This window comes from Psittacula echo, assembly GCF_963264785.1.
Source record: "Psittacula echo genome assembly, chromosome: 5".
In the NCBI taxonomy this organism is placed as follows: domain Eukaryota; kingdom Metazoa; phylum Chordata; class Aves; order Psittaciformes; family Psittacidae; genus Psittacula; species Psittacula echo.
This window is the reverse complement of record NC_137739.1, coordinates 44,808,486-44,825,267: the sequence shown is the minus strand read 5'-3', so window position 1 is coordinate 44,825,267 and position 16,782 is coordinate 44,808,486. Positions and strand designations below refer to the sequence as shown.

The window sequence follows — 16,782 nt, the reverse complement described above, 5'->3', positions numbered from 1 at the left end:
AGAAATCCTTCATGAATGTATGTGGTGGTTTAAGCCCAGGCCATAAATTAGAACCACGCAGTCTACTTCTTCCCCCCACCTTTCTTCCCTCCACTCCTGGAGGGACGGGGAGGAGAATCAAAAGAATGCAACTCCCATGGCTTGAGATAAGAACAGTTTAATAACTAAGGTGTAACACAAATCACTACTGCTGCCACCAATAATAATAATGATAAGAGAAATAATAAGGGGAGAGAATACAACCGCTCACCGACCGATATCTTGCCCCCACCCCGCAGCGTTCTAGCACTTTCGGGTACTCTCAGTTCTACATCCCCGAGCATGACGTGCTGTGGTATGGAATACCTCTTTGGCTAGTTTGGGTCAGGTGCCCTGTCTCTGCTTCCTCTCAGCTTCCCCTCCTCCCTGGCAGAGCATGAGGCTCACAAAGTCCTTGCTCAGGGTAAACATTCTGACCAGCAACTGAAAACATTGGCTTTATCAGTATTATTCCCAGGCTGAAAGTCAAAACCACAGCGCTGTACCAGCTACTAAGAAGGAGAAAAACTGACTGCTGCTGCTGCTGAACCCAGGACAGTATAATATTTAATACATTGCATACAACCTACCAATATCTGGCAAACAATGATAAGACAAGGGGTAATGGGTATAAACTGGAACACGAGAGGTTCCACTTAAACTTGAGAAGAAACTTCTTCTCAGTGAGGGTGACAGAACACTGGAACAGGCTGCCCAGGGAGGTTGTGGAGTCTCCTTCTCTGGAGACGTTCAAAACCCGCCTGGACACATTCCTGTGTAACCTTATCTAGGTGTTCCTGCTCTGGCAGGGGGATTGGACTAGATGATCTTTTGAGGTCCCTTCCAATCTCTAACATACTGTGATACTGTGTGATATCAGTTAATAAAGCTATAGTGAAACTAAGCGATAAAAATAAAACTAAACAAGTTCAAATCAGGCTATTGATCAGCAAAAATAATTAACCACAAAGAATTTAGCAAAAATCTGTACTTCTGGATGATTTTCAATCAAGGTTTAAAGATATTTTTTCAAAGGAAAAAGAGGCTTACAAAAGGTGGAAGCAAGGACAGGCGGCCTGGGAAGAATACAGGGATGTTGTCCGGGAAGCTAGGGACCAGGTGAGGAAAGCTAAGGCCCAGTTAGAATTAAACTTGGCTAGGGATGTTATGGATAACAGGAAGGGATTCTATAGGTACGTAGCAAATAAAAGACTAGGGACAATGTAGGCCCTCTCCAGAAGCTATCAGGAGAACTGGCTACCCTGGATTTGGAGAAGGCTGAGGTTCTCAATGACTTCTTTGCCTCGGTCCTCACTGGCAAAGGCTTTGACCGCACCACCCAAGTATTGGAAGGCCGATGCAGGGACTGTGAGAATGAAGACCCTAGGCCCACTGTAGGAAAGGATCTGGTTCGACACCATCTTAAGAACCTGAACGTGCACAAGTCCATGGGACTTGATGAAATCCATCCGCGGGTCCTGAAGGAGCTGGCGAATTAAGTTGCTAAGCCACTGGTCATCATATCTGAAAAATCATGGCAGTCAGGTGGAGTTCCCGACAACTGGAAAAAGGGAAATATAACCCCCATTTTCAAGAAGGGAAAAATGGATGACCCCGGGGAATTACAGACCAGTCAGTCTCACCTCTGTGCCTGGCAAAGTCTTGGAGCAGATTCTCCTGGAAGGCATGCTAAGGCATATGAAAAACAAGGAGGTGGTTGGTGACAGCCAGCATGGCTTCACTAAGGGGAAATCCTGCCTGACCAATTTGGTGGCCTTCTATGATGGGGCTACGGAACTGATGGACAGGGGTAGAGCAGTTGATATCATCTACCTGGACTTGTGCAAAGCGTTCGACACTGTCCCACACAACACCCTTGTCTCTAAATAGGAGAGACATCAATTTGATGGGTGGACCACTCGGTGGATAAAGAACTGGCTGAATGGCCGCACGCAAAGAGTTGTGGTCAATGGCTCGATATCCGGCTGGAGACCAGTAATGAGTGGTGTCCCTCAGGGACCGGTGTTGGGACCGGTCTTGTTCAACATCTTTGTTGGTGACATGAACAGTGGGATTGAGTGCGCCCTCAGCAAGTTTGCCGATGACACCAAGCTGTGTGGTTCGGCTGATACGCCGGAGGGAAGGAATGCCATCCAGAGGGACCTTGACATGCTTGTGAGGCAGGCTGATGCCAACTTTATGAAGTTTAACCATGCCAAGTGCAAGGTCCTACACCTGGATCGGAGCAATCCCAGGCACGGCTACAGGTTGGGCAGAGAAGAGATTCAGAGCAGCCCTGCGGAGAAAGACTTGAGGGTGTTGGTCGATAAGAAAATGAACATGAGCTGGCTTCAGTGTGCACTCGCAGCCCAGAAAGCCAACTGTATCCTGAGCTGCATCAAAAGGAGCGTGACCAGCAGGTCAAAGGAGGTGATCCTGCCCCTCTACTCTGCTCTCGTGAGACCTCACTTGGAGTATTGTGTGCAGTTCTGGTGTCCTCAACATAAAAAGGACATGGAACTGTTGGAACAAATCCAGAGGAGGGCCACGAGGATGATTGGGGACTGGAGCACCTCCCGTATGAAGAGAGGCTGAGAAAGTTAGGGCTGTTCAGCCTGGAGAAGAGAAGGCTGCGTGGAGACGTCATAGCAGCCTTCCAGTATCTGAAGGGGGCCTACAAGGATGCTGGGGATGGACTCTTCACTAGGGACTGTAGTGACAGGACAAGGGGTAACGGGTTCAAACATAAACAGGGGAAGTTTAGATTGGATATAAGGAAGAAATTCTTTACTGAGAGGGTGGTGAGGCACTGGAATGGGTTGCCCAGGGAGGTTGTGAATGCTCCATCCCATGTGGTGTTCAAGGCCAGGTTGTACAGAGCCTTAGGTGACATGGTTTAGTGTGAGGTGCCCCTGCCCATGGCAGAGGGGTTGGAACTAGATGATCTTAAGGTCCTTTCCAACCCTAATTATTCTATGATTCTATATTTTGGGGTACCATTTTGTTTTAAAAATATGTCCTCTAATTCAATCACAGGTGCTAAATTATAAGCAGCAATTAATTAATGAAATGCCTACAATATATGTTATGCAGGAAATGAGGCTAAACGACCATAGTGGCTTTCCTTCTGTCCTCAAATCAGGAAGAACATATAACTGTACTAGCAAACTGGATTATATTTTAAACCCATTTTGCATGTGACTGAAACAGAAAAGCAAGAGTTAAGCTTTATACATCTAACACAAATACTATCAAATATATTGTTTAGACTATTAGAACACTAAATATGGAAACAGTAAGCTCATTTTCAGAACTACTTTTTTCTTAAATGCATTACCTAACAAGCTATTTTATAGCTTTAAGCAGTCTCATCAACTTGCCATGAATGACACTAGGTATACTAAACCCATGCAACATGGCAGTAGTCTAAATTTTAACTTACCCTTAGGGACTACTTAACCTCCTGTTTTACTTTTTCCAGACCAAAGCAATGGTAAGGATAACCAAGAGATGATATATATGTCATAACTATGTAAAGGTCAACAAGGCTTAAACACGTTGGTTTCTAGTCATAAATATTTGACTAATAGCATATTTTTCATCTTTAAACCCCAAGATTGGCACTTTGGTAGGCAGCAAATTATTCTGGCTGAACAGCTAAAAATTCCTGAGTTCCTGAGTTTAATCTCTCCAGATATGTGCTTGAATGCCAATGTCAAACATCAAGGAGTGGTAAAAGTCTTCTATTACCATTCCTTACATTATAAAGGTAACTGACTGCACCAGCATTGAGTAGTACAATGTGCCCAATTCTGAACTTGCTTACGTCACCTTCACTCCAATTAAATGATTTTGGAGACACATCAGAGCACTTGAGAACCTGGTCCTACACATCTCTTATTACTAACCAAGTGGCAACTTCATTTTGTTTACAGGACAGAAAAGGCAAACCGGTTTTATTACAGGTGACTAAGTTCAGGCCTGCCTAAGTTTAGACAACCTACATTACCCTTTTGGATCCCTTTGAAGCAAATGAGTTTAGTGTTACTGTACACTTTTGTATAATTCAAATACACTCAAAACCTTCCTTCCCTCATAAAAAAAAAAAAAAAAAAAAAAAAAAAAAAGCAGCACTATTACTCAAGGAATCCTTTTTTTTAATAATAATAAAAACCAATTTGATGTGCAAAGAAGTCATTAACAGCTACTATTAATATTCCCCTGACTAAAAAACAGGAAGGTGGGGGGAGCCCCATCTACAATTTCATACATTTATGTGTCTTCCAGGCTGTTGGATAAGGCAAGGTGTTTTTCCCCCAGTTCGTATGGCTTGAGTTAGATTTAAAATTAGTTCCCAGAGGAGGCTGATAAATGGATTAAAGTGGAACATAAATTCTCTATGTCACCCAGTCCCTTAAACCTTGATGTCAGTAACATGCCTAATCATTCCATTATTATAAACGTCAAATATGTTTTACATGTGTTAGAAAGAGTGAATGAGTATTAGAAGTAATGGAAGACTCAAGAAACTGTAATGTGATTATAAACCTCCATGCAAAAAATATCTAAAATATTACCATGTTCAGCCATTAGTTAAAGTATTTCAGATTCTTGTCTTATAATTTGTAAACTATAAGGTACACCAGTGTATCCATTGTGCTATGCATACTTTACTTTCCCTTAACGGCACTGCTTCTATGAGCTAGCATAACTGAAGAGCATAAGTTTTTTCAGTGGTTAATTTGAGAAACAGTACACAGGAATCTTGCTTTAAAAATATGAGGTTTTATTCTACTCAGCAAAATTAAAAGCCTCAGCTGAAGCAGTGTTGCACTATCTTTTAAGATATTGCAAAGTATAGACAGAAAGACAAAAAAATTACAACCCTTTCAGGAAAATGACTTACAAGAAAGACTGAAAGAACTGGGCTTGCTTACACTACCAAACAAAACCAGAAGTGGATCAGCTGATCCTGAAACAAGTAAAAATGACAGTGATGTACTATTCTCCCCTTTCTTCAAAGTATACAGAGGAAAGTAAGTTGTTTTATTTGCAATCAGCAGGCTTGGAATTAAACACTAGAAACAAGCTTTCCAAATACAAGCAAAGTAAAATACAGGAACATATTACCAAATGGAGACTATGAAAACCTCAATATGGAAGTGTACAGTGACAAATTAGAAATACTTAGGTATGAGACAGTGAAGTATTTCATATTGTATACTTGATACCAGGTCAGTCAAATATCCGATCTGGTTGACTACATAATCTCTTGAGGTTACCCGCATTACATATTTTTATGATTCTGTAGTATCATTCAAAGAATATCACAACTCTTTAATGGTGCCAATATTCAATATACTCAGTATGTAATGAGAGGTGAGAATCCTTGGGCAATAAAGTACTACACATTTTAGAAGAAAAAGCGAGAGACATCTCAGCTATTCAGTATAAGTCCCTAAATAAAAGGTGACAATTGAAATTTCACTACTGGGGGGGGGGGGGGGGAAGGGAACCCACCCCAAATCTATTTCTATGTCCCTGCCCAAAGCTTATCTAATTTTAAATAATCCAAATTTCCCCAAAATTATTACATGCTTAGGAGTTCCATTTTGTTGTACAACCCTGATTCAGTCCTTCTGTTTACCTGTACTATAAAAGTTTTTAAAATTTCTGATCTTTCCTTCCTTTGCCTCACTTGCATAGAAAATTTCACACCCCTTGAGTGCTACTTTTTAACCTTTAAATTCAAAATTTGGCTTCATTTATTCTTTACTACATGCTGTCCATGTCATACATACCAAGAATAATCTTATCACCATAGCAGCTTATTGCGTAAGCACTAGCATGAAGAGATATATTAGCAAATTTATTTCAAAAGCTCTCTTGTGTATATTTTTGAATACTTTTGTGTATGTGTGTATATATATTTCTTTTTTCATTCAGATATATGTATGAGAGAAATTAAGTTTGAAAGATTTAGATTCGAAATGTCCACTGCTTTGGGCTCTCCAGTGTAATATGCTTAGGACCTTAATTTTCAGAGTACTGTGCTCAGTACTCTGTACGCCAAAGGTACAACTTCCATTAAATTCAGTTCTATCGACAATGCTTACCATTTAGCGCTGTGAGGCTCTCTAATGTAAATTCTTGGCAGAATATATTCAGGATAATCATACTGCTTACTGATTGGCAACTAATTTGTGAGGTTAATCCTCCAAGGCTCTGCTACCATTGACAGAAAGAGGTAGCCCTGCTGTCTCTGGCTATGCATACCTATTTCCTCCCATGTGCTGGCACCAACATTGATAAGGCTGTTCAGCGAGTTGGAGTCACAAGTTGATTTACCTGAAAAATAATATTGGTGGGGAGAGAAAGGAGTTTTACATGATAAGTTATCAGGAGGATCAGCTGATCTGCCTGGCCATGCATGCATACAATCAGCTGTATTACCCTGAAACCGGCCAAAGCAGATTAGGACGATCTCTTTAGCCAGCAGCTTATGGCACCTACGTAATTAAATTAGATGTCTGGCAAGGAATTATGTGCACGTTGTGTCAAAAAAAAAGCCACATAGAAAGAAAATTCAACCAAATGATGTCTGAGCTTACACAAGAAGTCTGTAACAGAACCAAGGAGAGAATCAGTATTTCCTGAGCAGCAGTTATATTATCTTTACACTTCAATTTTCTGTCTACAGTTCCTGCTTCCTTCACCCAGTACATATTCCAAATTCTTCAGCAAATGAGGCAAAGGTCCTACAGAAAACAATCTAATTCATCACACAACTGCAGGGTTTTCTCTGTACAATGAAGCTGAAATTCTCAGGGAAAAAGCAGTAATTAATGGTATTTTAACACAGAGACAAAAAGGGGAAATTAACTTTAAATAATTGAATTTGAAACCAGAAAGGTATTTTCATATAGGTTTCTGTATCTGACTACTAAGAGCTTAAAAAGGCAAATTCAAACTCCAGAAATTTCATCATGTGGAACTACAGTGGAATCAAGTGGCAGGGTCAGAACACTTAGGGCATGTTACCATCTCAGTCATAGAAATTGATTTTTAAATAACTCATCATTTTCAAAAATCTTTTAGAGCTCGTTACAGGAAATACATAAACATGCAGCTTAGCACCATAAAAGTGGCACAAGTCCATTAAAATTGATGGAGTTGCAATAGACCATAGACCAGGCCCCGTGCATATAAAGCACTGTTTTCAAAACACTGTGAATGCAGACTTTTTTTTTTTTTAATTATTTCAACAAGCAAATAAGTATTTTAAAGAAAGATATATTGAGTATACTAACAGTACAGAAAACTAGATTAATTTGCCTCAATGACTTCTGTGATTACGAGGAAAAATCTGAAGACACAGAAGGAAAACTATGCTTGCCTTTTTTAATTGGTATTCTGCTATGTATAGTCATTCTATTGCTGTCTTGTTCTTCACACTGTTGTGGTATCAAGCAATCCCATGAACACTTTTAGAGAAAAAAAAACCAGAAACTCATGGTGAATTATTATCTTGTGAATTGGCAAAACAGTTAATGTCTAACAGGGATGCAGACCAACTGTTCCATTTTTTATTTGTTTGTTTAATACATACTGAATATATCGTGGTTTGTTTCACAATACAATCTCTTTCAGAAAGTACATTAAAACCTATGGATATAAATTAGATCATAAATTGAGGGCTCTCCTTGTTTATGAGGTAACAACTGTACCCTGTGGAGGTGTTTATTAGACCTGTTACAGATACAGTTGCTACCAAGTTAAGTGGAAGCATGCTCAAGTTTTTTCTCACAATACAAAAATGCCAAATAAGAAGAGCTGAATTTCACAACAAAAAAAATCCCGCAAAATATATGAAAAGACTGAAGAATAGCTATAGAAATATGTGCACCAAAGAGAATGAAGTAGGAATACTACAAGAATTAAGAAATTGCAGCAAGCACTCCAATCAGTTGCAAAGGAGATTCTAGTCTTACTGTAGTTCTCAACACAAGCATCTAAATCAACAGATTAGAACACATATATGACTGCTGGCAGTCTTTGCATTAATTTTGTTACAGAAAGCAACACTGATCAAAGATTGTGTCTATGAAGAAATGGAGTGGTAAAGTAAAACGACAGCGGTAAGGTCATAAAAATCAAATCAAAATTTGCACTTTGTGCATGAATTGATTCCTCATAATATCATACTATAATTACCTACTCTTCTGTGAAGAATAGTGACTGATATTTTAAGCTTGGCTGTAAATCACACTATGCAATCACCTTCTTAGGGTAATGTGAGACATCTAGTAATGGCACAGTTAAACTATCAACTAACACAACAAAAAAACAGACCAAGGGTTCATTAACTACTGTCCTACACCAACTGTGGCCAAAACTACCTGCAAGGAATGATGGTCATTACTGGAAGTCTTCTACCAGGTGTTTTTGTGTCTCCCTGCCTTTATCTCCCCTCTACAGCTTACATGTCCTCTTCCTTTTTTCCCCTTCATTTCTCATTCCCAATCACTTCTTTTCCCTAGTTTCTTTCTCTTTAGCCCTCTTCCTTCTTGGAAGGAAACTTAATTTATATAATTGATGGAGTAGAATCTAACCCCAAAGAAAAATGAAGAGTAGCTGCCGCAGGCAGATACCAATGAAACAATGTAAGCAGAAAGCAAGCACATAGCTACTTCCTGAGAACGCTCCCCCAGCATGCAACTGTTTGCAGCTCTGAAACTTCCTGAGCCAAAGGAAATTGAAGATCTTCATGCTTTTGTGGCTTTTTTTTCTGATGCATTTCATACAGTTATTTACTGAACTTACTCCCACAACATCTTACAATACACGTCCACAGCTTAATTACACATGCTCTGATGTTCTATATAGTAAGACTGCAATGGCAGTTTGATTTCTGGCAAATAAAAAGTATTTAATGAACTCTTTCTGCTAGGAGCACCTCATTTTTTTCTCACCGTGCTTTTGAGCATTTTCTTAGAATAGTTTTGTATTAACTAATTTAGGCAGAGTGGCTTATACTTTGCATACAGAAGTTCTCATCTGTTTTACGTTTCCTCATGCAAAATGCTTCTTTGTGACAAAAAACCAGCAGTTCACATCTTTGAAGGACATTATCTCATTATGACAGCATGGTGTCAGCTCCTCTTCGTTTCAGTGAACCTTCATGCTATAAGGTTATTTACTTTCTTTTTTTTTTCTAAATAACCTGGAAATCTACAAAACTCTGCTCCACTAGGACAGTCTACAAAATTTATATTCAATATACACATAACACATGCATCAGATGTTTGCAGTCTGGTCCATACACTGATAACATCATCCTGCAGTTCTTCTAATCTGTTTCATTTCTGTGCAATGTAGATGGAAGTGTCATTTGATCTATAAATAAAAAATAAAAATAAAAAATCAAGAAATATACTACTAAGTGAAGTGAAGTGAACAGAGATAGAGGTTATTAGATATTAGCATTATGGTTTACTAAAAAAAAACCCACTTTCTCTGGAAATTATGACACAGCAAAGTCAGCAAACTGCTGTTTGGCTGTCACCTTTTTTTTTTTTCCCTAAGAAGCAATATTGATTTTTTTCTAGAGGAGCAGTAGCAGTGGTAGTAAAAAAGCATGTAATTATTTTTTTTTGTTTGGTTTTTTGTTTTTTAGATCTATTTCAAATGTAAAAGTCATAATTTTCATCTTTGGAAAGGTAGGGGAACATAACCCTTTCTATGGCCCAAGAAAATTATATCCTTTAAAGCAGATACCGTATTGAAAGAAACAAACACACCCTTCCCTCCCAAACACATTGTCTCCTACTACCAAGGATACTATGGGATAGAGCTACAGAAAATAATCTTTACATTAAATAATACTTTCCTTTAAAATAATGCTCTTTTTTCAGGTTCTTTTTTTTTTTTTGGTCTCTGAGTAAGGAATGGAATCTATTGTTTGGCTTATCTTCACTGGATTTTCTTTTACTGTGGAGCAACTAATGAGTTTCAAACATTTATATTTAGGCCATAGTACCAGAAATAGCTGTTCCCAGAAAGGCTCCTGGTTCCAAACAAAAATCCTCCAAGTGATGACGGGTTCACTGGGGATTGTCAGTCAATTAGAAACCAGTCTCACAAATACTCCTAAATAACTAAGCTTGCTGACACACCTATACTATTTGTTTTTACTTTTGCAAGAAACTTTGTAGTTTCTGGGTAAGATTTAAACAAACAAACAAGCCACCAAAAACCAAAGCCCCAAACACTTAAAATGTGATCCTAAAGCTTTCAAGAGAGAAAGCAAGTGAACAGAACCTAATATCTATATAAATAAAAATAAAAAAAACCCAAACCATTTCTTAAGACTTGAAGCAAGTTTCATGGACTAAGTGCCAGAAAACTGAAGGTTAAGGCTCCATTAGCTGTACACAGCTCATGAATGAGATTAAACTGAAATTAAAGCAAACATTTGTATTTCTCAGCCAAACACATGGTTAATTCTCTTTATAGCCTCTAGTTCCTGTATGTTGCTTAAAAAAGGGCATACCCATGTAAAAATATGGAACAGAAACTAAGTTTTGCAACATACTTACTGATACTTTAACAGTATTTAATAATATCATTTCCTATCAACTTTGAAGTGCATCCAAACACAAAATTGTACGGTTTTCTTCTAAAACTGCACTGGAGCCACTCCTGGGTATATGTGCAAGGCTACAGACCGCTCGGGCCATGTTGGAATCTGCAGCCCCATCCCCACTACTTCACCAGTTATTTTCACTTTAAACCGGGGGGGGGGGGGGGGGGGGGGGGAGAGTAATTTCAAACTGACTTCTGGAAACGGCCTTGAAAATTATACTCTAAAACTGTAACATGGCAATGCTTACACCCCCTACCCCCAGCAACCGCAGCGCGCGCTCGGATCAGCAATGCCCTGCGCCTTCCCAGCGACTTCCGCCTTCGCAGTGTCAACCCAAGGAGCGGCCTGTAGGGTGCAAAGGCGCGGATTGACACCGGCCGTAAGGTACCAGGATCCTTTTCCGCCCCCAAGCGAGGCAGCCCTCGCGTTTCGCACAAAGACGACCAATCTCTACCCCAAAGAAACGCCATTTCCGCGCAGGACTGTACCACCTTCCCCACTCCCGCTTCAGCGGCTGCGCAGATCCGAACAGCCCGGGATGGCGGCTTTCCCCGCCCCCCCTCCGGCCGAACCGCGGGGCGGAGCTCCGGGAAACGGCGGCGGCGGCGGCTGCTGCTGCCGCCTCCGGCTGCTTCGGGCCGGGCTTGTAGCAAAGGGCTCCCTGGGGTTACCGTGACCCCTCACCCTTTTGTCACTGGCCTTCTGCTTCGCGGTGCTGGGGGCTGCAGCCCCGTAGTTCTTTCCCTTCGCTCCTCCCGGCGCCCTGAGGCTGGGCGGCGCGAAACATGAAGCTGACCAAAGCCCAGTACGATGAAATAGCGCAGTTCCTGGGGCACGTGCAGCCCACCCGGCAGAGCCTGAGGAAGCTGAAGGAGAAGTTCCCTAGGTAAGTGCTTCCTGCCCCCCGGGGCCGCTGCCCAGCGCGGGGCGGGCGGCTCGGGCTACGGGGCCCGGCCTGCGAGCTCGCTGCGGGCAGGCAAGGGGCCGCAGGGCTAGCCCCGCAAGCTCCAGCAGGTGCCCCCAGTTTCAGGCCCCACACGGTACAAAATCACTTGGACACGCACACGGTCATCGACGGCAAGTGGCAGCTCACTGAGACTGCTCCTGGGAGGAGGGTCCTTACCACCTTCTGTAACCTATGAAGCTAGAACAAAATAAAGAACGTTTTCCCATTTTCTGCCACATGTCCAAATAAAAGTTCTCAGATCCCTTCATAAGGCTTATGGACACCAAGTAGATCTTCCATCAACGAAGCCTTAAAGTTTAGGCCGTTCTTCTGTGGCTGAGACAAGGTTGTAATCGAGCCTGCTGTGCCATTGCCCCTGTGTCTTGGGAAGAAGGGGCTTTCCAGACCCATAATTTTTTATGTGGTGCTGCTATCTAGTTGAAATCTGGAAAGAGGTCATCTTATATGTGAGCATTCATCCACTTCCTCTCCTGAGCTGTGTTCAGAATTGTCAAAGGCATTTGCAAATGACCATAGGCTACTATCAGAAGGTGTGCATGACAGAATGTGCTCTCTGCACTGATCTTCATTGCCAGAATTTGCTTACTACCAACAGCAGCAGAGTTACAGAGAACATGTTACAAGGTTCTGTTTGTTCAGGTTTGGGGGAAGGATTGCTAGTGCTGAATTGGGTGAGAAACCAAATCGGGTTCTATGGGGAAAGGAGTGGTGCTGTCTTTAAAATCAACAGAAATAAGAAAAGCAGGTTTTAAATTGAGGTGCTTACTTTGGAGAGAGAAAATAAGTAAACCAGAAATTCTTTCACATGATTTCTGAGTGAGCATTGCTATTCTTACCACAAGTGTGGCTGAGGAAACTGAAGCTGTAACTTGCAGTAAGTGGATGAAAAGCCAGCGTGAGCTTAGGCTTTTAAATTGAAGTGAAGTCCAGTGAAATCTCCTTCCTTTAGGACAGTCTGTAATGTAGTTAAAAATCAAGCTGTTGCAGAGAAGAAATGATGGTAAAGCAATGTAGTTGGGTCAGTGAGTTCATGGAGTCCAGTACTTCTACAACTTGGAAAACCACTTACTGTGACAATGTATGTCTAAGGAGCTTAGATTTGGCTTTATCACTTTACTGCTAATGAAATTAGAATTTGTGTGTATGTATGTGTGTGTGCTTACACACACATGCACTTGTTCTCTTTTTCTAGTCTCCTTATAAAGCTGTCTTGAAAGGTTAGAATTTGGGTTGGTTTGCCAGGTCAGTTACTGTGCATAGAAACCTGCTTCCAAGACATCCAGAGATATGCAAGTGTCTGTAATAGGGAAAATAAGTCTGTCAGAAAAATACCAGGCCTTGCTGCTGATAAATTTTACCTCCTAGTCCATTCCTTTGATGCTGCAACAGATCCATTGACTCTTCAGCTTCAGAACTTGACTCCTGTGTGCCGTCTTAAGTGCAAAAGAGGAGGCTTTTTCTGTTGTGTGTTCTATAACTGTGGAGCAAGTTTCTTTTAATCTAGAGCCTGTTGTTCTGTTCTAGCATGAGAAGGGTCTGATTGGACTTTTTGGCTGCTTTTTGTCTTTATGAAAACCAAAATCAAACAAGCCAAACCCTCATCCCACCCACCCCAACTTTCTGATTCAGTATTTTTAAGAAAATATTTCAGAATCTGTCATGGCACTTGCAAAGTGATGAAGGTGTCCATAACCAGTTTATCATTATTATATGGAAATGGTTGCTCATTCAAACTGGAAAGCACTAACATCTGTAATAGCTGCTTTCATCTTGCGCTTTCAATCTTTCCCTGGGAAGGATCAGTATTCCACTGGTAATGCAGTACATAAATTCACAGTTTTCAAGTATTTCTGGTTCCTACTGCCTCATAGATCTTGACAGTCTTTGGATTTCTGCATTAATCTGCTCAGTTTTTTTCTAATACTGTTTTACCTATTGGTTCCTCCCTTAGTGTGTTGTGTTTCTTGGAGTCACAGCTTATGCTGTTTATTTGTATTAAGTATCCTTTCCATTTTGTTATGGGCCTGCTCTTGCGCTGCAGTTTCTCCCTAAGAGTAATTTGTAATTTCCGTAAAACTATTGCCACAATTTAGTGTATATAGGTATGCTGTATGGTGACTGCCAACATGACCTGTGAATTTAAATAATTTTTAACAGGGTAGTTTGTTCTTTACTATATTATTGAACTATTTCAAGAGGTGAGGTTATCGCTTCAAAAGGGTATTGCCATATGACTTACTAATGTCAAGTAGTCACAATTAGACTGCTTTTAATACTGTTTCCTAAGTATCTTTATACAAGCATTGAGACTTTTTATTTTTTTTTTTACAATTCTGTAATATTGCAGACAACATGGTTTAGTCCACTTTGCTTAAAATAGACTTATTTGGCAAAAATACAAATTCAGGAATCAAATAGCTGATTTGGTGGTGTTGGTATTTTTTTTCCATTGGTGCTGCACTTTGTATTCTATGCCTGGCAGTTACCAATGTATTTATTCTTAAGGTGTTTGCTACATGCTTAGCAGTTGTCTTCTAATGTGTTCATGTTTAACAGTAAGATTTTTGGATGACCTGAGGATTATCTAAATGTAATTTTGAGCACTAAGCATGATAAATCTGTGCCAGTATTGGATCATTAATGTATAGTTCCTTTGAGCTTCTTAACGTGTATTCTACTGTCCTGATAATTCTGTATATTATGTTGTGCTCTTCTAAAGTGTACCACATTTCTACTTTGTTTTTCACCAGAATTTATCTACTTGTTAATAATTTGTGTTTTTCCTTGTAACTTCTGTCTTCTGCTTTCTTTAACCATGTGCTTATGTTCTTCTGTGATACTGTTCTTCTCAATGAGACCTACTGTCACTTTCATCCCTGTGAAAGAATTTTTTTCTTTTTTTTGTTGAGCCTATCTCAGTGCAACCTGTGTTCTTTAGAGAGTTTCAAAGTACTAGAATTTCAAAGTATTATAATTTATAGCAGCTGCTCTGTGCAGGTCTTCTTTTTGCATCTATTCATGGAAGTACTGTCCAATTTTGTTCCTTCTGTAAAGGCTTCCTTCCTAGTGATCAGGAAGAGCTTGTTTGACAGCAGAAAGGTAAGGGAAGATAGCATAACTGTGAGAGAATTAACTTTTTTTTATTATTATTTCCTTTTTTTTTTTTTCCCCAGTATTCAAGAGAAAAACAAAATTCATGTTGATATACTTGATATTTGAGAATGGATATTTGGTTTTAACATCTGTAACTTCATGTTAGATTATTGGAATGTGCAGTCTTTGTTCCCAGAGCATATTAAGTGATGCATGTTACTCCATGTTCATGACCTGTCTTCTTCATTACTTCATATCACTTAGGTTATCCAGCAGTACTGATAAGCTTAAGATGGTTGCAGTGGGAAACTTTTTTATTTCTTTCCATTTCTGTATTCTGGCACCTGCACCTAATGTAGCCTGGAAATTGAGTCAAGGTGGAAGGAGAATTCTCTGTCCTCTGCTCTAGTGCTACTTAGAGCTGCTGTACCCAGAAAGGAGACTGGCAGTGAAGCCCAAGAGAAGAGGGCAGCTGGCTATGTGGCTTTCAGAGCTCTAAGCTCAGGACTCAAGCATAGGTGTATTAGGTAAATCTTATCTATAAGCAGGCAACCTGCTGGTGTGTGACACTTTAGTTGTGCTCTGTTCTGCATGGAAAGGCTCTTATCATAGCAAAACTGACATAATTTTTGTAACTTCTGCTCTCCCTGCTCTTCTGAATAATTGGTTAATTCTTTTGGAAAGCAGAAGTGCTAGACTGTTTTTTCTTTACTCTGCGAACACTGATACAGGAAATCTCCTTTAGAAAGTTTTGTGCCTGTGAGTGCTAGAAACATTTCTTTTACAAAGAAACAATGTATAAAGGCAACATTTTTAGCTCCCTCTAATTTTCTGTATGTTCTCACTACTTAGCAATGGAATGGATTTGTGCTCTGGCTATATAAACCACCTCATTGATTTCAGTAGGCCAGCTCATGAGAGAAAAGAAAGTGGGCTTTAGTTAGGAGATGCAGAGATTTGGAGGGAGATGCTTAATTCCCAGTGGTGGCTTTCCACTCTATTTTGAAGTGGCCAATACTCTGCATTAGTGTTCTATGTTTAAATGTTGTGGGGCATATAGCTTGAGCAATTATGAAAATAGTAGATTTTTAAAGGTTTGTATTTAATTTTTCTTTTATGTTAGACTTCAGAGTAAACACAGTTTTACACTACTATTTGTTTTTGTCTATTATATGTAGCAAAAGCCTAGTATTATTTAAAATTTGCTATGTACTTAAAGCTGCATTTAACCTCACAGGTAAACAGATTGATAATATGAGGTGAGAAAGAAGTCTTGGCTCATTATTTAAAACCAAAATTAACAATATAAAAGTTTTCAGAAATTCACTACAATAAAATGTAGCATGTTCAAAATCACCTTAAAATGAAATAAAAATTCACTGTACAAAGTAATTATATGAGCTCTGAACTGATATTGTTCCCTTTGGAAAGATGTTCTTGCAATTTGAACCTTTGCTAGGAAATCTACTGTATTACAGCTTTGATAAGATAAACCAGAGGGTGGTACAGGTTTTCTCTTTTAGGGTAACTGCCAGTGAGCAAGCCTTAAAGAACTTGTAACTGGTGGGATTTGATATGTCTTGTTAAAAAACTATTTGCTTATGCTGTGACTCTAAATAGGAAGGGTACTAATCCTCTCCTGTAATACGAGGTATTGTGTGACAGAAATTAGCTAAGTCAGTATATAACTCAGGAGAACTTTGTCTCCTCCATTATTCATTAGGTTAAACATAAGATACTTATTTAAAAGCTAGCTACTGAGAGCAGTGGAAGCTTTCAGAGTAGAATGTGAAAAAATATTTTTGCTCATTGGGGGCTCTGCAATACTGACACGATTTAGGCAGAAAATTCTTATGTTGACACATGTAAATTCTAGGTCTTCAGAACACAGGTGTCTTCTGGATTTGTTTGGAAAGAGATGGAGAGGGTTTTTTTTCAATGGTTTGCATGCTATCTTTTAACTAAAAAGTAGAAGACATGTTAAGGACACGTCAACGTGAAAGTTAATTTTGAGGGAAGTCCACTGTAATTTTCCATTATGATTTTTCCATCCTCTTCC

The 16,782-nt window shown here is 39.8% G+C and overlaps 1 protein-coding gene across 3 annotated transcripts in view; it reads left to right on the top strand.

The window, feature by feature from the left end:
- Nucleotides 1-11,250: 11,250 nt before the first annotated feature.
- Nucleotides 11,251-16,782, top strand: part of CDIN1 (CDAN1 interacting nuclease 1) — a 126,466-nt gene continuing 120,934 nt past the window's right edge. For 2 of the 3 annotated variants that reach the window (XM_080617471.1, XM_080617472.1), the window contains exon 1: nucleotides 11,251-11,549. In XM_080617471.1, the coding sequence (XP_080473597.1) occupies nucleotides 11,449-11,549 (101 nt within the window). In that variant the 5' untranslated portion in view covers nucleotides 11,251-11,448. The remainder of the gene's footprint in view (nucleotides 11,550-16,782) is intronic. The other variant, XM_080617473.1, reaches the window with a different exon arrangement.